Source organism: Cinclus cinclus, chromosome 3 (assembly GCF_963662255.1).
Source record: "Cinclus cinclus chromosome 3, bCinCin1.1, whole genome shotgun sequence".
Classification (NCBI taxonomy): domain Eukaryota; kingdom Metazoa; phylum Chordata; class Aves; order Passeriformes; family Cinclidae; genus Cinclus; species Cinclus cinclus.
Window position 1 is genome coordinate 114,320,968 of NC_085048.1, and position 25,168 is coordinate 114,346,135.

Below are 25,168 nucleotides of genomic sequence, written 5' to 3' on the forward strand. Positions count from 1 at the left end.
TGTGAAGAGTGGCCCTTCTGAAAAGCATCTAAATCACCAAATCTTGCTTTCAGATGAAACCTTGCTACCCTTGTTGTTTGCACACACTGGGGATTTTTATTTGGTGTGGCTATTTGAGAGCTATCCTGGAGTAAGGGTTGGGTTTTTTTTCCCTTAATTACTTAATGAATTTACCATGTGGTACAACCCTTGGTACTGCCAAGCAATAGCTTCCTATTACTAGACTGTACAGGCCTGATCCTGTGTTACCAAAGCCAAAAGCAGTATTTGGGAACCAACGTTGTCATCAAAATCTGTAGGAAGCTTAGAATAACTATACAAAAGGGGTTAGCTGCACTCAGAATATTGATTCATGAGCTCCCTCATTTTTTGCATTGCTGTTCATTTTACCCAAAGAAGATCAACTGCCCAAATGGACATATAATATATGATACTGCATTACAACTAAGGCTGCATGTGGTCATACTCATTAATTACACTGATTTCTCCTGTAGGGTTTTTTTTTTTTTCCTAGAGAACTAACCAGGAATGATAATTAAGCATATTATGCATTCTAGGGAACGGTCTTTCTCCTACTGCCACAAAAACATTAAAGGACAAAAATATGAACTGAAGCAGAGAATGGAGGAAAAAAAAGCTAAAGCTGGAGTGAGAAGGGGTGAAGCATGCCTTCCTTTGGTTTTAACTGACTCCTGTGCTTTGGGACACATGGGACAGCCTCGGCAGAGTGGAAGAGTAGCACCAGCAAAAAAAGAAGAAAAAGCCATTGAAATCCCAAGAAAAGCAGCCCAGCTCCCAGGTGCAGCTTCCTCCCTGCTCATGTACAGGTGCAGATTGCAGTAACGCAGCGCCCCAATTTTTTACTGAGGAACTTGTTTTTATTTATGGCTGAGCCCGAACGGAGACGGTGCGAGGTGTGAGCAGTGTTTAATTGTGCCTTTGCTTGCTGCATGCTTTCTCCTTACCCAGGAGAATCTCGCTGCTCGAGTGGAACGAGCAGCTCTGGCTGTAGGCAGGCCCTTTGTTCAGCTTTTCCCAAGTTACCAGTGCTGAGGGGGGGATCTTTATTTGCAAAAAGTTGTCTGCTCTGGGGGGCAGTATTAGGTGTTTGTCTGCCAGCTCCTGCATGCACCAAAGCAAAGACGTCCAGGGAGAAAATGAAGTTATGTTGAACAATTACCTGATGAAATCTGATAGTATTCATATGTACTGCAATCAGAAAGGAAAAGGCCAAGGATGCAATTAGAAGCATAGGAAGCAGTTCACTCGCTCTATTTTTGAAAAATGCAAGTGATGCCAACATTCCAGCACACCAAACTTTGCCACTCTTTCCTAATTAGCACCTGTGTTGACGGGCAGATTACCTAGCAGTCTGTAGTGTTTCTAATGAATTGATTTATGAAGTCCAGTGTCTGTTTCCCCCTTCCCAATCTTTGATTTCTGTTTGTTCATCTATTATTGCCCTGTTCATTTATTTATCTTCAATGCAGGGGTGGTTTTTGAATGATCTTCATGATGCCTGGCCTCAATCAGACAGGCTTTGACCATCCTTGCTCAAAGACAGGGCTGCACTCAGGCTATGCCTGTAGCCCACGTCAGGTCGGTACTGCTGCAGAAAGACACAGCTCAGCTCCTTCTGTTTTACTGTGTCATCTTCGCATGTGAGCAGCTCAAGGGCCTGTGTCAAGGCTATGACTGCACAACTAAACCTGTGCTACTGCTCCCTGGGAAGCCCATGCATGCATGGCTCTGAAATGGGATGCATTTTGGGTGGCTCCTCCTTGCAGATGCTCAGACTTTTCTCCCCTCCTGCTCCCGCAGGCTCTAGAAACCTCTGCCAACAGACACACTTCCTAGCACAGCATTTTGTGGCTCTGGTGCAGGCTGCTTCTCTGTGCTTACTGACGTGTTTGGGTAAACTGCATTCGGGTCTTGCAGACACCTTCTGGTCAGGCTGCTCCAGAGCTGCAGAACGAAATTTCTTGGCCAGAAAGGTCTCACTCAATCAGGTGCGAGGCCATGTGAGGAGCAGCCGGCAGCAGGATTATTCTCCGTGTGCAGCCCAACCTCGTCCCGCCGTGCCGGAGCCTGTGCTGTGCATGAAGCACAGGAAGGAGCTCTATTCGTATCGATTCGTATCGTGACCTATGCTCAGCTGGGAGTGCTTCTGAGTGTGGATGCAGGTTGTACTAGTTGTGTTCAGAGGCACAATCTGAGTTACAGCGTGACTATAAACTCCTGCCAAGAAAGACTCGGGAGAGTTACAGTAGGAAACAGAAGGGGCGGTGAGCTTTTTCTTAATGCTGGTGTGAAATTGGAGCAACTGAGTGAAGTCAGAAGCATTTAAAACTCGAATGACACAGGCTCAGGCTTTTCACTGCCGAGTGCAACATGGCAAGATCAGGGCTGTGCATATCGGGCTGGAGCCCAGCTGCTTATTTAGCAAATGTTTGTGGTTCTGCCTCTGGTGTCGGTGATAGCGTGCACACACCCAGGCACGGGGACTGTAAACCTGCTGCGGACTTTGAGCTCCGGAAGGCAGGCGCTGCTCGGCTGGGCGCATCCACGGCGCAATTGCGCAAGGCTAGATCCCGCTGTGTTACAAATCTGGTGTAAAGGAGGGTGGAATGGGGCCCTGAAATTCAGTGAATCTGGCGTGCAAAACAAAACAAAACAAACAAACAAACAAAAAAAACCACCCGAACAACCCAGCCAACAGTGTGCAAGTGTTACAAATAGTCTGTGTGACTTTTGAGTAGGCAGAAGCCCACTGTACAGGTATCACTCAGTCTCTAAAGTAAATGAACCTTTTTCCTTTTATTTAGTGATTTTATTGTGACGCTGGTAATTTCAGGGAGACACTTGTTTCCCCAGGCAGAAAGACCAAATTTCAGTGCCTTGCTCCTGGAAAGTATCCAGCCAGGGAGATTCTGGTTTTAACGTTTGCCAGCTCCTGGGCAATTCGCAAATCACTCGTCAAAATCTAGTAAATGGTTCGTGAATTGCTTTGCAGATTGGTTGAGGGCTAACTGTGCCACAGATACGGGATGAGAGAGCTTGGATCTCCTCAAAGGAATGGCTGATAGCACGGATGGAAGGGGAAAGGTGTGCTGAGGCCTCCAAACTGGCAAAATAAAACGTCAGTTTTTAGATCTGATGCCCTTTCCTTCCTTTTTAGTGAGTTCAGCAGAGTGCTCAAGCGCCAGTCCTGGTGTTTAAACATCAATTAGATGGGGCCTTTTAAATTCTAATTTTAAGAATACCTAAAATCAGCACTTAGTCTCCTTTTATTTTGGCAGATTTGCTATTTTAATTGTTTGGTGTTGTTTTTCCTTTGTGGATTTTTGTCAGATACCGTTTCCAGGATAAGGAAACCTTCCTTCTAAAAATACCCTTCTTTTCCTTTAGGGTTTTCTAACTGAAAATGGAACTTAGTTTCTAGCAAGACCATCATCTTGATTGATCACAAATCATTACAGACCGTTTTGAGCATATACCTGGGCGAGTCGTGGTATTAATGACTAATAATCGCCTTTATATTAGGTCTTAAAGCTTTATTGTCCCGAAGTACAACCGGTTTAGTGGAACATGAAAGGCCGGAACGATCCGAGTTGCCTGCTGGGGCTACAGCCAAAACTGTAAGGTGTTTGAATCGCCTTTAACAGCGCCGGCTGGGATTACGGCCCCTTTCGAAACTCAATCATTGAGGTGACTTAAAATAATCATCTTCTTTCCAGATAGCGCCTGGTGCCGAGAGCTTCCCTCCTTCCCCCAAGTCTTCGCTCGCTCGAACATCTCCGTTTGGCCTCATTTTTGTGCTTCGGTGGTATCTGCACAGCCCAAATTAGCAGCGAGGATTCCACGGACGGGGGCCGCCGCCTCCCTCGGCTCCCAGGTGAGGTCCCGGGGCGGGGGGCGACCGGCAGCGCTCCGAGTTTTCTCCACATTCCCTCCCCCCTCGCCCCCGCTCTGCTTGGCCGGGGCCTGACCGGAGGTGCGGGGGTAGAATTTTGGGTTGTACTGGGACAATCCGGGGCCAGCCTCGCGCCCCGGCCGGGTCCCCGCCACCGGATAGCAGGGATACTTGTCATATTTGCGGTCGGAGCGCGCCGGCCCCGGCCTTTGTGCCGGCCCGGCGCTCCCCGGGGAAGCCGCGGTGGCTGCGGGGGCCGCTCTGCCCGGCCGGGGCACGCGTGGGCAGCGCGGGGAGCCGGAGCGGGGGAGGAGGAGGAGGAGCAGGAGCAGCCGCGGGGGTTGGGGGGGAGGCGGGGGAGGAAGGCCGGGGCCGAGGCGGAGCTTTGACGCGGGTCGAAGGGTGAGGAGCTCGCCGGAGCCGCCCCTGTCGTCAGTGCTGGCGGCAAGTGCGGGGAGGGGGGCTGGTGGTGCCTCCTCCTTCTCCTCCTTCCTCTCCTCCTCCTCCATTGTATAATGCTGCGTGATCGCAGCCGCCGGGGCAGAGCGGAGGCTTAAATCCTCACGCCGCCCGCTCCTGCCTCCACCTCCTCCTTCTCCTCCTCCTTTCCTCCTCCTCCGCATCCCACCCGGCCCCTCCCCGGAGCGGCGCGGCGAGGAGCGACATATGGAGCTGCTCTAGGGCGAGAGTTTCCGACCTCCCCCTCTCCATGCTTTAGTTCTCAGGTGGAGCTGCATGTGGTGAGTGGGGCTGGGGGGCTGCGGGGCATCGGGGGGGTGGGGGGGGGACGGGGACGGGGACAGGGTCGGCGACACTCCCCCACCCCCTCTGGCTTTGCGAGTCATCGGGGCTTGTTTTATCTCTACCTTTAAATTGGTTCCCGGGCAGAGAAGCCCGGGGCGGGGATCCTCCCCCTCTCCTCTGGAGGAGGGAGGGGGATTCGTGCTGAGATGAGCAGAGAAGGCAGAGCGGCGGAGTTGACCTTAAAATACGCCCCCTCCCCCGCCGCTGCGGGGGGATCCCGAGCCGAAGCAGGTGCGGGGAGCTGGAATATACTTTTTTATCGAGGTGGCTGTGCCGGCCCCGGTAGTGCGGCCGGCTGTGCTCTCCGGAGCCGGGCTCCCTCCGACGCCAGGAAAGCCACGCCACCCCGGTAAGTTCGCGTGTGCACCGGGGAGCCCCTGGAGCCGGGGGCTGCAGCCTGGCTCCGTTCTCCCAGCGACAGCGGGGGCTTTAGGGAACCCCGAAAAGTGCGTGCCGTAGTGCCGGGAGAGCCTAAAGGGACTGGGGGAGACTTTCACTCCGCTGTAGCAAAGCTGACATATGGCTGGGCAGCACCCGGCTGGCCCCGCTGCCTGGCCCTTTTCAGGGGTTGGTGTTAGGGCAGGGGATTAGCCTGTCTTTTCCCGGAGCAATAGCGCGCATGGGTCTTCCTTGGGAGCACCGCTAGCACGGAGAGAGAGGCGTCGGGGGGGGGGGGGGGCGGGATTTTGTGAGTAAGGTGGTTCATCTTTTGGAAGCGACGGCAAAAATGTATATTTATTAGGATTTTCTTGGGGGTGGATGAACGCTTGGAAAAAAATCCTTTCGTAGGGCCACCTTGATTTGGAGCGTCGGTTGCTTTACTCACATCAGGATCTGGAAAAATAAGTTCTTCCTAAGCATGGAAACAGGAGTACAGTTACCTGCTGTCACTGCTTGCATTTTGTGAAACACAGCTGGAAAGCCTAGGGCTACTTTAGTTAGAAATCGTTGGAGGGGCTTGTGTGCTGTCCAGTGGGCCCCTTGGTGGCTGATTTACAGCTGTGGGTCAGCTGCTGGTGTAAAATAAAGCGAATCTGCCTATTTTATCTCCATCGGGGGGGAGGGGGGTGGGGGGGCTGTCCTCTTTACCCGAACTTCAGTGCTGCACGCCAGAGCTGTTGCGTGTGGCGGAGTGTGCTCAGATAGATCCAAGGCTCTCGGGAGCAGGGAAATCCAGGCTTTTTCATCTGGTGCCTGGTGCAGTCATCAGGGTGACTCGCTGCTGTCAGTGGGTGCTGGATTTTGGCCACTCTAGAATATGCTATTGCTCAAACAACGGTGGGAGAGGGCTTGGCTGCCCTGAACACCAGTTTTATGCTTGTGTGTCTCAAATGAGTGAACACTTGCTATGTGTGTCAGTTCAAGCAATGCCTTCTACCTTTTTAAATTCTGATAATTTTAGGCATGGATCTGCACAAGTGAGGGTTCCTGTGGCTTATGGATTTCTCACAGGGTACAAAATTGACAGAGGCACTTTGATTTGCATCTAAGGGCACAGGAAGCTTTCACATGGTAAAACTAACTATAAAAATGAATTGTGTTTTCTTTCAAATGACTGCTGTAGAAATTAGCCAACTGATCTAGTGGGGTAAATTGAAAGTAGCCCTTTCTGGCTGAAGGTAAAATGCATGCATTTTTACATAATAGGATGGTGTCTTTGGGCTCTGATTTAACATAATGAAACAGTGGTGATGGTAGAACTAGGAGGAGGATTAGGAGTTTGTGCTGCTGGACAGGTATCCAAGAGCATGTCCTTCGGAATACTTCTATTGTTCAGGCAAGTATTGCAGCATCCAGTGTAGCAGCTCTAGATAATTCCTTCTCTCGTGACTGATCCTGCTTCCATTTAAGTTGGTAGCAGCAACCACCCACTCTTTTTCTGCAGGAACTGGATTGGACTGCTAAACGAACGAAGCTAGACTTCGTGCATATTAAAACACTGCTTTGATTTTTGTGTCAAACTGATTTCTTTTTCTCTGAAGCTGATTGAAAACAAACAAAAAGGAACTTGATAGCCATAGGTCCTCCAGGTTTTGTCTGTAGATGAAACAGTCTTAAAGAGCATTAAATACATCTGTAGGTGCTGATTTATTAAGACTTGTAATTGTGTTCCTTTATACACCTGCTCTTTTTAATGGGAAAGATGAAATAAAGAGTTTCACAGGGGAAATAATAACATAAATATACAAAGTGCTCAAATTGTCTGCCTGAGAGGCATCAAGGACTTTGAGAAAATGTCCTAATAGCAAGGAAACACTCAAACTTCGTATTAAAAAAAAATTTTTTTTTTTTTTTTGCTTCCATGAAGTACTGCAGATTTAATCAGCATCTGGTTTGAAGGATTTTGCTGTCATTCACACAAACTGCTTTTCTTTTTCAATAAATATTTCATTGGGAAAACATTTTTTTTTTTTTAGGAGCTCTGACTTTTTTCATACTGATATAAAGCACTGCTGGCACAGTTGATCACTGGCAGTGCTAACACTAGACAGGTGATCCAAAGTATTTGTGACTATTTTTGCTTTTATGTAACATCTTAAAGCGTAATCTGTCAAACAAAGAGAGTGCAGTACTTTGAAAGTGTGCATAGTCTTCTGGTGATCTACTTCTTACAAGGGCCAGGTAGTGAGAGAGACACCTTCTTTTAAATCAGCTCTGTAGTGTAAGTGGCTCATACAGAGACAGCTCCAGTGGTTCCTTAACATGCACACGAATCAGTGCCAGAAATAGCAGCTTTCAGTCACCAAGTCCAAAGATCAGGAGTGTTTCAAAGGAGAGAGCAAGGTCCAGCTTCAATGTAAGCAGGTTGGCACTAAGCACAGATCTTTAGTCTTGATGAATCTTTTGCTAATTAATGGTTTATGGAAGATGAAATTTGCCAATCTGAGCTCAGCACTCATTTTCTTCAGGGGTATATATAATTGCATGTTTTCTGCCACTTCTTTTGATTTCTAAACTTTCATCAGTCAGAAAAACTGCTGTCATGAAGAGGTGCCTGTTTTCTGAAAATGGAGAGAGACTCTCAACATGTGTTAGTTCTTTAATTCTTTTATAAACAGAGTCAATTTTTGTGTTTGCTGTAGTGGAGGCTTCAGGTTTGTTCAGCATTACCAATGCAAACACTATAACAAAAATAAGATAACAATGCTTGGCTGTTCAACAGGAGTAGGGAAGGCAAGGCCCATAAATGCTGTGTGAATGCTCCTCTTGGGTGTGCTGAAGTGAAGCCCAAACTGAGGTCCAACACAAATCTGGCTGGGAGACAGCAGAGGTTTAGTGGGAGAAGCAGGCATGTGTGTGTCACAGCAGGGTCCCTGCCCCGTCTCTTGGCTGTGTATTAAACTGTGTGTCATTGTGCAGAGTAGAAATTGCAGTGCCACCACATTTGTGTCATCCATGGCTCCTGGTGAATATGTCAGATGCTGGGTGTCATTGCCAAGTGGCAAGGAGGAGCTGTGAAGATGTGCTGGCTGGGACATTCCTCCAGCTCAAAGGGGATTTTTTGGGGTGGGGAAGACCTGATTTGAGGGGCATTTCCAAGGGAGAGTTGGGGCGATCTCCAAGGGTGTTGGATGCAGCCTCATCAGCCTTCAGAAAGGGCTTTAAACTGTGACTGGGAGTGGGAAGGCTTGAATGGGCCAAAGACTGTTGAGTCACCAGAGAGCCAATTTTTGGTTTTCATGTGTCCCTTCTTTGAGGGTGGAGGCACACTGGCTCAGGTGAGACAGCAGCCACCACCATATCTGAGTGACAGTCGATGCAGGCTGCTGCACTAAAATTAAAACCCTGCTCAGAGCCTTGCGTTAGGCAAGGTCAGACCACTTTCCTTTAGATCAGAGACCAGGTTTAGTAGCCTCCTCAGCTTGGTACATAAAATCAGAGGTGTTACTGTAGAACATCTGAGGTTCCCAACATGTATAATATGAGCAGTGTTTTGAGTACCAGTGGTTTAAGGGCAAATTTCTCTTTAATATCACTCTGGAATTGAGTTTTAAGTGGCATTGAATGACACGAATTTCAGTCTGTGTAATTATTAGGAGCCAAGCCTGTTTACGTTGCTTTCACACCAGTAAGGTGTGTTGAATTTCATCTGACAGTTTGTTTCCAGTGAAATTAGAATAAAAATTGAATTCTTTAGTAGAGTACAGAGAGAAGAGTTCAAACGTGAGTTGTTTGCTTTTCATGTTATTTTGAAAACTGAGCAGTATATGGAAGTAGCAGAAAAAACAAGTTCCCTTTTTCAAGGAGCCCTGAATTGGTGGAAAGATCTAAACTTGCCCTAACACTTCCTCAGATGTAACAATTAAAACTGTTTTCTTGATCCCAGATTTTCCACTTCACCCCCGAAACCCTTGTACTGTTTTTGAACCACACTCTCCTTTCATGGAAATGTGACAATTGTTGGCTGTTTTCATACAGTTTCTTATAGTAGCTTGTAACATTAGTCTTAAAAAACCCTCCCATCGTGCCAGGAAGGCAATAAGGTTTGAGTGAACTGCACTATAGCGAGAATCACCCATGATTGGAGGTAAACTATGCGGATGTATGTTGGGGTGGAGGTTGAAAGGAGCATGGAGGGCATATTTGAAGCAGACTGTGCAACTGCTATAGCAGGTCTGACTAGTTTGAGATGCCTGAAGGCAGCTTTGTCTCAACTTCAGGTAGCTGCAAAATGAAGTTTTAAGTCCTAATTCAGAAATACATCATCATCATCTTCCGGTGCCTCCACAAACTTTACTTTTCATGTGTTTTTACAGGTGTTCTTTCTCCCTTGGAAAAAAGCCTTTAGTAGGTACACATCCACGTGCATGCATATCATTTGCATATTTTTCAAATATACATTTCATCAAGATAGGAGACTAGCATTTGTGTGCAAACCACAGTGTTTTGGTTTTTTTGAACAGTGGTGGTTACATTTTGCTTTCTCACTGCTCTGTGGGCCTTGTGTGAGACAAGCCACTCTATTTCAGCACTTTTGGCACGGCCTGATTTGCTGCGGGTGGGGTCTCATGCCTGATTCTGGCATTCTGTGGGGGGGGGGGGGGGGGCTGTGCCTTAGGCTTTAGGAGCCTACACTAGGTCACAGGGGTTTTGACTGTGGTACTTCCATGCTGGCTGTCCCAGGGGTCCAATAACCTGCTTGGGTTACCCTGCTGGGACCTGGCTCCTCCTTACCCCTTCCTGTTCCATCTGCTTGGCAAAATTGGCTCTTCTAAACAACCCTTCCACTTTCCTTCCCTAACTAAAGTGTTCCACAAATAGCTCGTGAATGAATACAAGAGAGAGAATATTTTCTGTGTGTGTGACACACAGTGTCAAGCTTCCTGTCTCTGCCCTGCTTCCCCTTGCTGGCAAGGGGACACACGTGATACATGTATGCTTGGCTGAGGACTTTAATTGTGGGGAAAATCACTATAATACTATCATGGGTGAGGTGAACGGGTTGTGTCTGACTGAACATGAAATAAAGTTTTGGACATTCTGTTTCCTGAGCTGTTCTCCTTCTCTATTTTCTGCTCCCAGTTTCCAAAATCTTAGTTTGTGGTTAAGTTTCTTTGTTCCGTGCTAATTAACCTGTCCTAAACATGCTTCAGAATACAAACTTAATATACACGTTGTCAAAACACGCTGTTAAAAGGGTGTCTCCATCTAAGTTTAAATTATTTACTTGAAAATGTTTAAATTACTCCACATAGAAGAGACGTGGGTCCCATGGTGGCTGTTTTAAAGAACATCGCTTTGGTGTAGTACTTTTTATTGTGAAATCAAGCAGGTGCCACGAAAAATGGAATCTCCATTGTTTCTAACTCACAGCTATTATAGGTTGAGAATAGTTCAAGGCTGTCCAAAGTTCCCTTTAATCAGTTTTCAGAAGGCTCCTTTGTAGGACATGGAAACATATGCTGTATTTCAACAAATGCAAGAGCATTAGTGCACTGGACTGAAAGGCCAGTAGTTATCATCTTGCCCAATATCATTTCACATCATCTGAGCAAACTTTTGTGTCAAATTTTAACTACATTTTTCTTATTTGTTTTGTTTTCACTGGTGGGGGAGAAATGTCCAACAACTTTTTCACCTCTTTAAGAGAGACTTGCAGGGTGAGTAGGTTCTTCTTCATAGAATGCATTTGTTTGCAGGGTTGTGTTCATTTCATTTAAGCGAAAATGTTGAAAGCAACTTGTGCTGTTTAAGCTACTTTAAAAAAATGCCAGGGAAACACCTTTCTTTTCTCCTAACTAACTCTCAGTAGTGCGAAACTGGTTAGCAAGTAAAATCTGCAAGTCAGAAACTAAAATGACTTGTCATTGCTGGGATTTGTATGGTGCATTTGCAGTATATATTTCTTCAAAGGGTTTTTTTTTCCTTCCTTCTCTTCTTCCCTCCTGCCATTTGCTGCTTTTCAGTTTGACTGTGATAATTTATTCAACACCATTTTCAGAGCAATAACCTACTTTTTGGCAAACCATTCAGTTCCTTCAGCAGTGTGGGAGTTTCCCTCCCCCCCCCCCCCCCCCAATGTGTTTATTCAGGGTCTATGACAAGGGGGAAAAACAAGGTATCTTTGGGGAAAAGATGCTATGATAGGATTCAAACAAAGTAATTATACATAGGTGAGAAAAACTCTCTCCCTTATTATAAACAGAGGGGTCTGGTCTCTTGTGGGTGCACGCACAATTCTCATTAACCTTTGCAGGAATTGCACAGGTCCAGTGGAGATGTGTCTGCAGTGCTCAGTCCCTATGTACACTAAAAATACCAGGCAGCCCATGACACGTGTGTGCCAGTAGAGATGTCTTGTACAATACAACACAACGTTGCCGTAATCCATTGTTCTGTGCGCCAGTGCAGGGGAGGAGGGATGCACAGCCAGCCTGGCTATTTCATCATTCTCCCTTAGAGCCTGACCAGTAGCATCTTTTCATTACAGGCGTGTAATTTTAGCAGTGAAAAGGGAATGTGTGTGTTTCCCAGCCTGTGTCACTTTCTGGTAGCTGTTCTAGGTCTTTCAGATTGTTTTGAATTTCATTTACAAGCGAGGTGTCTCTTTTTAGACAGCACTTGCACTGTGCTGGTGCCTGCTGGCTCTGCAGTGGGAAGGAATGGAAGGCAGTCTTGGCTGAATTGGGCCCTGGAGCAGTACACAGCCATCTTAATTGCTGCTGCTCCACCTCTTGAGGAGATGGCTCTGGTTCTCCCAGAATGGAGCTGTGCGCAGCTCCAGTGTGGCTCCTTGCCCACTGACACAGGAATTCATGGTGTCGTGGTCCTGCCTGTGGGACCAGCACCTCCTGCTTCTGTGCAAGGAGGCCTGGAGTGCTGCACTTGTGGGAAGAAACAGTGCTGTGGAACAGGAAGAGCTTCGTGGCTGATCCCAGGGAGGCTTGTGTGTAGAAGCCCTTGCATATTTTTTGGGTGACAACAAGCAGATTCTGCTGAATAATCAGCTGATCACATAGTAAAGTCAGAGGATCGGGCCCGGTGCCGTGCCTGGTTTGCTTTTCTGCAGCTCTGATTTCCTGCTGTTCATGCCCAGGTGTGTAAAGCAGCTCCTGATCCTTCAGCAGAGTGCTGAGCCCTGTGTTCACAGCACGATAGAACTCAATTCACACTTGGCAGACCTGGCCGCTTCCTTAACACTGCTGCATGGATACCTACATTTCAAAATAGTCTCAGCCCAGCTCTTTTTGGTGGCTCTTTGAAGCACAGAGCCCAGCTAAGCTGAACCCCTGGGAGGAAGCTCCTAGTGGTGGCTCAAGCACTGTTGTGAGTAGACAGTGTGTGCAGCCATCCTGGGAAAGGATGTAAAGGAGATTTGCCACAAAGGTGACCTTTGATGAGGGCAGTTTGGCCATCTTCTGGACAATCTCTCTCCCTTCAGTAAGTAACCCTACCAAACATTTCCTGGTAGTGGGAAGAGAGAACTCCTCCACCATGATCTGGCTCAAAGCAGGTGGTGATTAGCAGGGTCATGTCTCTGCACCAGGTCTGTGAAGAGCTGTGGCAGGGCTGGCAGTCCTAGGCTGGCTGATTCCTAAAGCTTCCAGTTAAGGATGAGACCAAAAAAGGGCAGGTTGGGGGCTTGTTTGCATCTTCTGGGCACTGTTTTATAAGGAAGCACATGGGAAGTCCTGTCTGAAGCAGAACATGGGAAGACTGACATTTTGGCTTTGAGATATTTGAGACAGAAATCAGTTCTGCTGGGCAATCCAAACCTGTTCTGGTTTTTTGGGGTTTTTTTTGGGTTTTTTTTTTTTTTTTTTCTTTCTCGTAAAGACAACTGCCTTCCTCTGTGTGAATATTAAATAAATGTTTTTCAACCCTGGTGTGTTACCCAGGTATATCCTCCCTCTTGCTTTGCACCAAAAAGGAGTTGTTGGAGTTGCTCAGGGCTTTTGCTGTTGCCTTCAGCATCACAGTGGTTTGCAGTGTGCCTTGCTGACTTTCCATACTCGGAGCTTGTGCGGTCTTGTCCACCTTCTGCCAGGTTCTGCCAGGGCAGTCTTTAATGCTTTAACAAGCTAACAAATGCTCCTCTGATTTAAACTTGAATTAACTTCTGGTACCCTGATAGAATTCCTAATATTATAAATACCCTTAATAACATGGCTATAATCTAGAAAACCTGCTGTCCTTACTCCAAACAATTACTTAATGAGGCAGTAATTTATTCTAAGCTATATTTATTGGAGGCCATTCTAGCTTTATCAGACGTACTCTGTTTGGATATGTGCAGTTAGTCAAAAAACATTAAAACTGCTCCACTTCTTCCAGGGGAACATGTTACATTTAGCAAACTGACAGTATTAGAAACTGTTTCCAATTTAATAGAAGCATATGTTTCCTGCAAGGCTTAACACACTGCAGAGTCAGAGAGATTGCCTTAGACTTCGGCTTTGCCTTTTTTTTAGCGTGGTGAAAAGGAGCTGCAAACTGAAGGCAGAAGTGGAGTTTGTGTTTTGGGTTATTTTGCAGAGATCCTTCTAGCAGGTCTTAGGGCGGGCTGCAAGTTAAAGAAACTCTCAAGAAAGTGGTGTGGGCGGTGCACGTAGAGCTCTCGCTCCAAATGCAGTTTCTGATCATGAACAAACATCAAGAGCTCGCTTTGCCCTCTGGGCCTCAAATAGTACAGTATGCAACAAGGGAGAGCAGGCAAGGCACGAGGATGGAAACAGTAGGATCAGATTACAGTTTCAAAATATCGCTGGAACACGTTGGCTGGCGTTTCACTATTGACTGGCTTTATAATTGCATTGCTTATTTGCTAGGGAAGGCTTCACCTTACTTTCTGATTAACATGGACACTCCTTCAGGGACCTGGGGACTCCAGGCTCTGGGTATCAAAGGCAAACCCCGTGAGACCTGCACGACTTCAGATGCTTCTCAAATGAGAGTCTGAGCTTCCACTGTTGTCTCCCGTTTGCCAGAGATTTCCTTGCACAGTTGTAAACTAAGTTCTACTTAGATTAGCCTCTAACAGTCACCCACTGTGGTTTTCCTTTTTATTTTGATTTTTAACTGGAGAGGAGAAAAGACCCCTGTAACTCGGCTTGCTAGCTGCTCTTCACTCAGTCTTCACTCTGTGTGACATGCTTAAAGCAGGGAGCTAAGGGTGTGTTTCTGTAGGGAGAGAGAAACTGCCTTTCTTGCTGAATACAGGAGTGGGATGCTGAGGAGCTTTTCTTACTTCTCTGTTTCTTCTGGAAGAGCTGAGGTTTACCCATCCGCCACAGGAGATAGGAAGAGTTAGGTCCCTGTAAAATATGTGTGAGAAATACATTACTGCTGGCACTGACAGCCTTGCAGTGAAGACTTGCAAACATAAAAACAATCCCCTGTACTCTCTGGAAGCAGAGAGCTGCCCAGGAGGCCAATTTTTTTATATACTCTAAAGGAGAGTTTTGTAAGTGCTTATTAAGCCTCAGTCAGTTAAAAAAAAAAATAAAAAAGGGTAGCCAGAATTAATGTAAAATGTGTCAGGGAAAACAAACCTTGTAAATACAGAATATCTGAGCACTGGCTGTGGAGAGGACAGAAACCCCTGCACAGCTCCATTCCCTCTCTACATCTCTTCGGGAGGTTGTGGGATTTGTCTCCTAGCTCACAATTCTTACCAGGCAGTGTTGCCAGGAGTCCTCTTTAGCCAGGCAACATGTATGCAGTACACTCCAACATGTATGCAGTGCATCAGATCCCGAGAAAGCAGCCTTGTGGAATAAAACAAAAAAATGACACTCTCCCCGACTCTGCACCCCCCCACTCCTGTCCTGACTGGTCGGTTCACACCCTGCAGGCCAGCTGCAGCACAGGGAGCGTGGCCGTGCAGCTCTGCATGGAACAGGCTGTCCCAGCTCCCGGGGATGCTGCTGTGCCAGGCTTTAAACACTCCCGTGTCAGCAGATGAAATCCCCAAGGAGGGGCCATCGAGCTCTGGCTGTTGCCTCTGAAAGTCCATGTTGCTTATTCACTCCAGCCCTGGAGTTAAACCTCGGCACCTGGGCTGTTAAACTTGCCCCCTTGTTTTGAGTGAGGCTGGGAGAAGCTGCCAGGTTTATACTGGCCCGCCCCTCTGCTTTTCCTTTGTAACTTTGAATGGGAGGAGGGTGCCAGTGCTCTCAGATGTCTGCACTTCCACCTGCTGGGGCAGGTTTGCTGTTCTTTGCTGGGATCCTGCAGGCCAAGGAGCATCGTTCTGTAGTGGGTGATCCCATGGTCCTGGCCCAAGGGGTCTTCTACAGATGTATCCACTTTCTCTCTGCTGTTGCCTTGGGGATGTGGAAACAGGGACGGGGAGAGAGAGGTTTACTGTTTTGCCTCCCTTGCTCTAGGGAACAGATATTTCGAAGTTGTGGAGACCGGTTACAAGTTTAGGTGGTCCCTCAGGCTGCGTCCAGTAGCACTGAAATACCTCACAGCAGCTCAACCTGCTTCTGATAGCTCAGAGGATCTGGCCCTTGTCTTACCAGTTGAACCCAGTTGGCATAAAAGGCCTTTTTATTTTGGTCCTGCAGCTATCTGTGCCAAATCCTGATTTTGCTGAAGTCAGTAACAAAACACCCATTGACTACCGTTGGGCCAGGATATAACCAGCAGAACCCTCAAAGATGAGGAGGGAAGGATGGAAGAGAGGAAAATTGTATTTCGTGTGCCAGAAGTGACACAGAAAGCACTTGTGTAATTCACTAGATAGGTTCTCCAAGAAAACCTGGTGAGGGTCACTTACATCTGAGTAAGTTTCACAAACTTAGGTGAATGAAGTGTACAAATTCAGTGCTCTCTCTCATTCCACTAAGCTCTCTTATGGGGAGCTTTTGTGTTGTGGGTTTGTGTTGTTTTCTTTTTCATGCACACGTGTGAAGCAGAATTTTATGTTAACTCCCCCAAGTTGCCTTTTTCTTTCTCTCTCCTTTTCTACCCCCCTGTGGTTTTAATTACCTAAGATTTCAGAAAGTAACTGGTCCTGCTTTAAACTCCTCCCACAAGCCCCTGTGGTTCCCACTTGTGTTTAGGTGTTCGGCTGCCTGGAGAGGAATGGTTGCCTGTGGACTCTGGGTTTGATGCTTTTACCTTTTTGAGCAACGTGGTGTTTGTTCTAAAAGTAACCTCAACTCTAATAAGCTGTTCATCCTCATGTCTGACTGTGAGGGGGTGGCATAAATCTGTGAGTAGCAATGTGACTTCTTAAAAACATTCCATTTCCGCTGTTCCTCTTGGGGTTCAGTTCCTCCTTTTTTTCCCTTCCTGTGTCGATGAGCAGGGAGAGCCTAGTGGATTGTAGAATTGAGGAGTCCTCAGTCTTGAGAGGTGTTTTAAGCTTAATTGTTAGAAGTCTTTGGGAATTAAAACTAAAGGTTATTTTTATTATTGGGTGAGCAAAATCACTTTTCCTCTCAGTTTTTAAATATCTGGTGCTTTTCTGTGCCAAAGTGCTGATTATTAAAGACTTCAGAAATAGTCCAGTGGTGTCGAAGTGTCCGAAGCACAGTCAATAAACACAGTGCTCCTCTCACAATCTACACGTACCTCAGTCCTCCGGAGAGCAAAGGATTCATCACTAAGTGGGCTCAGAGACACAGGCATTGCACAAGCTCTTCTGTGTTTAATCGATGAGGGTTGACTCCAGAGAACCATCCACTCCAGGCTGATTATCTCTTCTACTGAGCCCCAACTGCATTTTGTCTGAAGAGCTTGCAGAGCCAATAAAAGGAAGCTAAATGACACGCGAATGAGAAAAAAAAATATACTGCTTTTGTTTTTCAATTAAGAAAAGACAACTCCCAAACAATGCTAGGGTTTCTCTGGCACTTGAGGCGCGTGCAATCACCCTAAATGGGCAAAAAAGCAAGTAGAATCTTTCTCAGCAACAATGGTTTAGTTTTTGGTTCAGGGTCTTCCAGAGATGAAGTCCAACTGGTAGATAATATTGGAGAAGATCTCCACGTAACTCCCCCTGCCCCAATCCCCAGAAAGATGCAGCTTTTCCATTGTCTTTCTTCATCTTTCCATGTACCTAAGAAACATTGAAACCCCGCTTGCAAACCAAAACCCTGCAAAATCCTTTATTACAACAACAGCAAAAAATGATGTCCAGGCTCAAGACTTTTAACAGCTGGCCTCAAAATTATATTTAGGAAATGGGTGAAAATGCAGGAGAAATACATCTGGCTGAGGTTGCTGCTCAGCCAAAATAGATGCATGAAAGATGTTCCATGAATGTTACTCTTTGTCTCTGCCTGTGCAGTTCTACATTTGGGTGGGTTGGTGTTACCTGGCTGCCTCTGTCACAGCTGTATGACTTGGTTGGACACCTTTCTTTTGACACCTGGGATGGTACAGATTTGTCTCATTTTGTACTGATCTTTGGTCAAGCTGATCTTTTAAGTTTGGCATTTTTGTTTTCCCAGCAGGAGGTTTGGCTGAGAAGGTTGGAAGCAAAGTTTTTGAGATGAACAGAACTGATTCAGGTCAAACGCTGGTATTGTACAGCGTCTTTTTTTTTTTTAATGTTAGTCAGTATCTTAAGATATACAACATTGATCCCTTTAATGCAAGTGTGAAATGGGTTGGTTGAAGGAGGAGAGAGATGGCTTCAACTGTAGAGAACAAGCAGGCAACATTGTCTCAAGTTTTGGAGGTCAGAAACTGTGAAGTTCCTTTATGAAGAGCCAGAGAAAGACTTACAAGAACCCAAGCATGCCTGGTTTTACCAACTCTATCAGTTGGTCTAAAAAGATATCACCTCCTTGCTTTGCTTGGCATGAATTAAGTAACTTATGGAAACTGGAGGAAAACATACTTTACAATTCCCATTGGCATGCCAGAGGAAAAGGGGATAAAATACAACTTTAGAAAGCCGAGAATCTAGCAGTGCTAATTTGAGCCCTCAGTAGAATAAAACCCCCATGCTTAGGCTGACATCCTGCTTTGGTGCTTTATGGGTTAAGCTCTCTTCAGAGAGTATTAGTGGGGAGAAAGGAAACTGAAAGTTGTGCTGAAAAGCTAGTAGGTGAGACTGGGAGTTGCCTGATCTATTTTATCTTTTAAAAGGGCAGGCTCTGAATCAAGCTTCACGAAGATCGAGTGAGATGCGAAAGCTTGACAGTCACCCATACAGGAAATGTTGAATAATCTCTGAGCTTCCTGGAAAATGACGTAGTGAGGTTATCGTAGTATTTACTTAGTGATGATCCCATAGTTCTTACTGATCAGCTTTAAAAATGTGTTCACTACCAGCACCTCAGTCTTGGGTGGAAATGGGCTCAGCTGGGTTTGTTGGAAATGCTTGGCAGCGTCACCTGGCAGTGATGAATAACTGAGCACAGGGAACGGAGCCTGGGCTGTTTTCTTTATCATGGGGGAAAAGGTTTGCTTTGTGCAGTGAATGTTTTTATACATTCCTGGCAGAGGCTGACAAACTTCAAACTCTTCTAGTCCCCAAGCCATTTAAAAATGTCTTCTTTAAATATACCAGTGCTCCTTCCACAATGCTCTGTCTTTAGAGTCTGTTTTTTTTCAGGGGGAGGAGATAGCAGGAAGGGATGGAAAGCTGCTGACTCTCCTCCTAACCCCTTGCTGCTTTAAAAACGTGCTGGAATTGGGCAGGGTTTTTAATTCTTGGTAGCCTGATCCTCCCTTTCTTGCTTTTATCTGTTTGAAGGGAAAGGAAATGTGCCTGCTGTGAACACTGGAATAGCAAAGCTGCCTGCTTGCACCCCAAACCCATGTGCACAGCTCTGGAGTAGTCCATGGAAGTGACACTAGGGAGCAGAGAAAAACCAGACTTCGGCAGTAGTGCTAAATTTCAGAGGTTTTGTTCAACCAAGATTCCAGGCGCAGGAATTGCTGGTGGCTGGCCAAGGAGCTTGGATGGCAGCCTACCTGTTCCTCAGCTCTGCTCAGCCTGCTCCCTCCCCCCGCCTTTCTTTTTTTTTTTAATTGCATAATATGCTAGGAAATTATCTGGATTTGGAACTTCTTTTTAACCAGAAAAGGCTCACTTCACCCAGTCTAGTTTTTGATTTACCACCCAGCAAATGCTTTCTGAAGCTCTTGTAGCACTGAAACCCTGACTTCTTTTGCCCCCTCTTCTGCTTCCCAAGGGTCTCTCTGCTCTTAAATATTTGTCAGTCATTTTTGGTGATGTTTAACTGCATTGTTTGCCTACTGAACTGGTGTGCGACCATCAAACTGTGTTAGACCTGCCTAATACAGTTCTTTGTCAGGCACTAATCACACTGGGAGGACTGGGAGTTGTACTCAAATAAGGAAGGCAGATTTTGTCTCCCAGATGATAGCTGCATTTTGTGAGAAGGGTCAGGTCTGGGTTAAAAATCTCTATGGCTGTTGCAACTTCTTTCTGGATACCTGTGGCTAGAAAGCCTCTTCCACCTTCGTTTTTCTTCTCTCTCTCTTTAAACAAGGCAGAGTTCTTCATGCCGGAAGAATTTGTTCAGCAGAGGGAGGGATACAGGAATGAACAGGGAGCTGCTTGTGATCATATTAAGAGAGTGAGTGGTTTAGAGCTCCAGCACCGTAACATCTACCTGGGAAAATGAGAGGGCATAACATTAGGTCATGCTACTGTCACAGCACAGCAACTCCTTCATTCCTCTGCGTCTGGGGGGAACTTTGTGTCACAAAACTAATGGTGACAAAATGAGGTTGGGACTGTGCTGTGTAGAAGAGCATTTCCAGGTGCTCTGAAACATCCTGGAAGAGATGGCACTGGGATCTGAACTGCCCTATTTAATCTCAGCTCAGAAATTATTTATGATTTGGGGCAAGTTTGGTGAAGTCCCCTTTGTTTCCTTCAAAATCTGCCATCTGACCAGCAGTAGAGAGTGGTCTTGGGGATTAAACTAAAAGACTTGACAAATCTTCATCTGTAATTTTATTTTGAGTATAATTTTGAGTATAATAACTACATTTCCTGCTCTGGTAATTTAGTCCTTAGGTGATCAGCTAAATAAACCCATATGTGTGTATCCTGTTGTACCAAAGGGCTGGATCTTCCAAACTCAACTGGGGAAGTCTCTCTCAACACACAATTGCTTGAGCCTCGCTTCCCTTCCCCCATGAACACACTTTTGAATAGAAAGAGGAAATTCATTGTGAGAACCTCGGTGCTTTACATTTGTATTCCCAGGTATAGCACTGCCTCAGTCAGGGAATGTGAGGAAACGTTCATTACAGTGCCTGTGGCTTGTGCTCCTATGAGCAGGTATTTGCTTAGTGTAAGGAAGAGGAAATTAGCTGCCAAGCATGCCAGATCTTGAGTATCATAGATGCTGTCTGAATTCCTGCTTGGAATTTACCAGCACAGCCATGCCTAAGCATGGATGGGCCAGAGCCCTGCATTAGGGTTGCTGCTGCTTGCTCATCATGCTGCTGTGGGCCAAGGCCAAGTTATTGATGGGGACAGATGTGCACCTGCTTTGCTGCCTTCATCAGTCTCCTCTCTTCCCTTGCAGATATATGTTGGGGAAAGGAGGAAAGCGGAAGTTTGACGAGCATGAAGATGGGCTGGAAGACAAAGTGGTGTCTCCCACTGACGGTCCCTCTAAGGTGTCTTACACCTTACAGCGTCAGACTATCTTCAACATTTCCCTTATGAAACTTTATAACCACAGGCCATTAACCGAGCCAAGCTTGCAAAAGACAGTTTTAATTAACAACATGTTGAGGCGAATCCAGGAAGAACTCAAACAAGAAGGCAGCTTGAGGCCCATGTTTGTGGCCTCTTCGCAGCCTGCCGACCCTCTCAGCGACAACTTCCGCGAGGCGCAGCCGGCGTTCAGCCACCTGGCCTCGCCGCCCCTGCTCCCCGCCGACTTGGTAAGTACTATGCCCCTGGAGTCCTGCCTCACCCCGGCCTCTTTGCTCGAGGACGACACTTTTTGCACTTCCCCGGCTGTCCAGCACGATGGTCCGACGAAGCCGCCACCTCCTGCTCTCCAACCAGTAAAGGACAGCTTCTCCTCAGCCTTGGACGAAATCGAGGAGCTTTGTCCAGCACCTACCTCCGCAGAGGCAGTAGCAGCTGAATCAGCAGCCGACGACTCTAAAGCCCAGCCCAGCGAGTCCAACATTCATAAGCCCGAGGGCCTCCCGGAGAGCAGAACGGCCGAATCCAAACTCGTGGACCCCCTGCCTGGCAACTTTGAGATCACAGCTTCCACAGGTTTCCTCACAGACTTGACCCTGGATGACATTCTGTTCGCTGACATTGATACGTCCATGTATGATTTTGACCCCTGCACATCTGCCACAGGGGCTGCCTCAAAAATGGCTCCTGTCTCAGCAGATGAGCTCCTAAAAACTCTCGCTCCGTACAGCAGTCAACCAGTAACTCCAAATCAGCCTTTCAAAATGGATCTCACAGAACTGGATCACATCATGGAGGTGCTTGTTGGGTCTTAAAAATATTAGAAATATAGCAACTTTTTTTTTGTTGTTGGGTTTGGTTGGTTGGTTGTTTGTTTTGGTTTTTTTTTTGGTTTTTTTTGTTTATTTTTTTTTTTTTTAATTTTCAGTACCAGTATATACTCTTGGTAGTATTTCCATAGTCCCTTCCAGCCCCGATTCACAGCACTGTGCATGCATCCTTGCTTGCCTTTTTTGAAAAGAAAAGGATCACACTAGTTTTTGCTTCGAGCAGAGTTGGAGTGCCTTCATCCATGTATGACCACTTCTAATGTATTTTTTTTTAAAGTGGTTCCTCAAGGAAGACTGAATATCCTGGTATAGGAAAGAATATGTATTGTAGACAATGTTATGTTATTACAAAAAAAAAAAAGTTTTAAAAAAAGGTAAAAGCTAAGCACAAGGATTATGTTGGGGAAAGCTGTAAATTGCATGTGCATACTTGTCTATTTTTTCTATAAGTTTTATTGCAAGAGGTAAAAAATTTTATTATTTAGATAATCTCAATACCATTTTAGCCCTGTATAGGTTGACTTTAGCAATTCAGCCTTTTGGAGGCATTAACCTGCTCCTCTTTAAGTGTTGCATTTACATGGCTGTTTAGAAACTGCTGCCCAAATTTATTTTATATTTTTGTACAGATTCTGCAGTTTATGGTATTGTTTTTTCTAAAAACAAATGCTGTTTATACACACAAAAAATAGCTATTTTGATAGGATTTGCTCACATAGTTCCTGCATAATTCAGATGTACAAGAACCACTTGTACTTTTATACAGAGTTGTAATGTTTTATATGTGTATGGTGCAAAGAGAAAATTGGATCAAATAAGCCTGCAGTCGGTTTCCCTGAATGCAAACAAACAAACAAACAAAAAAAAGTGCTTTAAGAAAGGGCTGGGAGCTGCTTCTGTCGGAGTTTCACAAGTGTTTGCTCCCTGCTGTACCCACTGCGCACTACTGTGATTCCTGAAACTTAGAGCCATGTCCTTTTCCAACACGTACGTGAAGCAGTTGGCAGGAAACAGTTGTGGAACTTCACCCCCGGCGGTCCTGAGCGCTGCCCCGGCCTCGGCTCCCGCCCCGGGGCCGGGCGCTGTCCCCAAGCCCCCGTCCCGCCCGACGCGGAGCCTTAACCCGGCGGAGATTGGCACCTCCTCACCCGGAGCTCCTGGGAACGGTGTGAGTGGGAGCGACGTGCCCAGAGCCCACCGGGAGCCAGCCTCCTGCGGCTTCTCCCTGACTGACGGGCAGAGAGCGGGGCTGGGAGCATCCGCTCGCCCTTTCTTGGAGCATTTCTCCTCCCCTCTCCCACCTCACTGTGCTAAGTGCTGAAAAAGGCAGCTTCAGTATTACTGCAGTGAAGCTCATCTCGTACCTGCACTGGATGGACTTGCTTTAATATCCATTGCTGTTGAAACTGGAGCCAGTCTCGTGACATCACTTGGCATCTCGTATAGAGTCGGGTTCTTGTATCAACTGTGTTACCTGCTTTACACTTTATAGACCCGTTTTACAAGGAGTATACAGACACAGCTTTCTATGCATGGTCCCCTCCCCGTTACACCTGAGAAGTCTTCTTACTGCACCAATAGCTTTTTTTTAATTTTTTTTTTCCTAAGTTCGTTGTGGTGTACATTTAATTTAAAAAAAGAAAAAAAAGTTTGCAATGTATCATGCCTATTGCTGAAGTTGCTGTGGCATTTTAGTTCTCCAATGGTACTTTAGTTGTCGAGTGCCGGTTACAACCTGTATTGTTGACATGCCTATGGCTTCTTTAGGAATAACTTTTATATTTATTTAAGAAGTTTTAAATTATGTTTTACGTTATTTGGCAATATTCAGTCAGTTCTGCTCCCTTCTTGTCATGGATGAAATTGGGTCTTGCCTGCCTTTTAAGGAGGTGGCTTTTTTATAAATTGGCACTTTAAAACAGGCCATACATATTTATTAGTATATAGATAGATGTAATGTAGATGTGCACACAGACACGGGATGAGAGCAGATACATTTTTGCAATGAAGGAACTCCTAATTGAAATGAAATGCATCATGTACAGCTGCAAAAGGCACTTCTGGCTCCCAGTTCATCTGCCAGGGAGGGACAGGGCTGGGGGAGGGGGGTGGGGGACACTGGCCCAGGGGAGTGGGTTTGCTTTCCGCTTTTTCCCAAGCTGAACTCCACGAAATACTGCGGTGCTGATGGAGGTGCAGTCATTACGCAGGCTAAAGAACTAAAGAGAAAGGAAGTCACTGCTTCAAATGGAGAGCCATTGACCAAGTGTAGCTTTAGGGACCAGGGGAAGGGAGGGTGGGGAGGAGGGGGACAGCTCCAGCTCCCACCCAGCCCTTGTTCCACAGCAGTCCTGGGTCTTTGCAGGAGAACCCACAGCCTTTCTGTCCCTGCACCTCGAGTACCTGGGAACACAATCCTGCACAAACCTGGAACAGCACCAGGCTCACAGGACAACTTGGTAGGCACTTGCCTTACCATGGTTAAAAACTAATTTGCAGGATGCTGGAGCCACCTGTTTTTTGGGATTACTTAAGTGCTTACACCTGCACAAATACCACCTGCTAGGCTAAAGCTCCCATCAGTGCCCTTTTCAGAGACCTGTGCTGTAAAAGGGAGTCAGTTAAAGTTTTTGTACTCAGAGAGCAGGAGCCGAGCTCTAAATCCACTTTGCCATTTGGGCAGTGTCTGTGGCTCCTTGGTGCTGAAGTGCATGTTCTGTGACAGAATCCCTACGGGAAACCCCTGGGATGAAAACCAACTTGATCTGTGGGACTCAGCAGAAGGCTGGGAAGGCTGGTGCAGGCTTGGGTTGGAAGGGCTGAGCTGTGGCTTTCCCCCTGCACCATCACTGACTGTCTCTAGCTGGGCCTGTGCTGTGGTCCCAACAGCAGCCATGCATGGAATTTCTCCGAGACCTACACCAGGGATGGAGATTGACATTAACGTGCAATGAAGTGACAAGATGGGAGCAGAATAAGAGAGCTTTGGATTTGAAGTGATTTTTTTTTTCTTAAATTATTTATTCTTTTTTTTTCTTCTGTAAATATATTTATTTTATTGTGAAGCTAACAACATCTGGATTGTAACATGTACAGAATGTATGGTAGGAATGTATCCTCTTGTAGGAATGTAAATCTGTATGAAAAAGGGTATGGGAGCCAGATTCAGAAAGAATTAATTGAGTTCCAGTCAGGATCTGTATTGATCGCAGGATTATTTTTTCCCTACGCTCTTTTTCTAATATGGGTCTGGTTGTTTGAAATATGCAAAAAAAGGTATGGAGGGGGGACAGGTTTATGTTCAAAATTAGTCCTAATCAGGCTCCTATCCCCCACTGGTGTCTTGAGAGGGGCCTCCCTTGGCACGATACTGGAATCTGCCACCGAAGGCAGGAGCAAATGCAATCATCTCCATCATGCTGGCCTGGGAAAGGTTTAGAAAAGATGAGATTTTTTTTTTTTTTCCTAATTTTTTAAACACGCATGGAAGACCCAGCAGAAGTCCAAGGGGCTGGA

General features: G+C 46.2%; 1 protein-coding gene across 1 annotated transcript; it reads left to right on the forward strand.

The window, feature by feature from the left end:
• The first annotated feature begins 3,877 nt into the window (after positions 1–3,877).
• SERTAD2 (SERTA domain containing 2) lies at positions 3,878–23,416 on the forward strand. The gene is made up of 2 exons (XM_062489465.1): positions 3,878–3,895; positions 20,689–23,416. Exon 2 carries the CDS (start codon positions 20,693–20,695, stop codon positions 21,635–21,637), a length of 945 nt encoding a protein of 314 aa, XP_062345449.1. The 5' UTR covers positions 3,878–3,895; positions 20,689–20,692; the 3' UTR covers positions 21,638–23,416.
• Positions 23,417–25,168: the final 1,752 nt, after the last annotated feature.

Coding starts and splice junctions, on each gene's coding strand:
- SERTAD2 (XM_062489465.1), top strand. CDS start 20,693: ATGTTGGGGAAAGGAGGAAAGCGGAAGTTTGACGAGCATGAAGATGGG.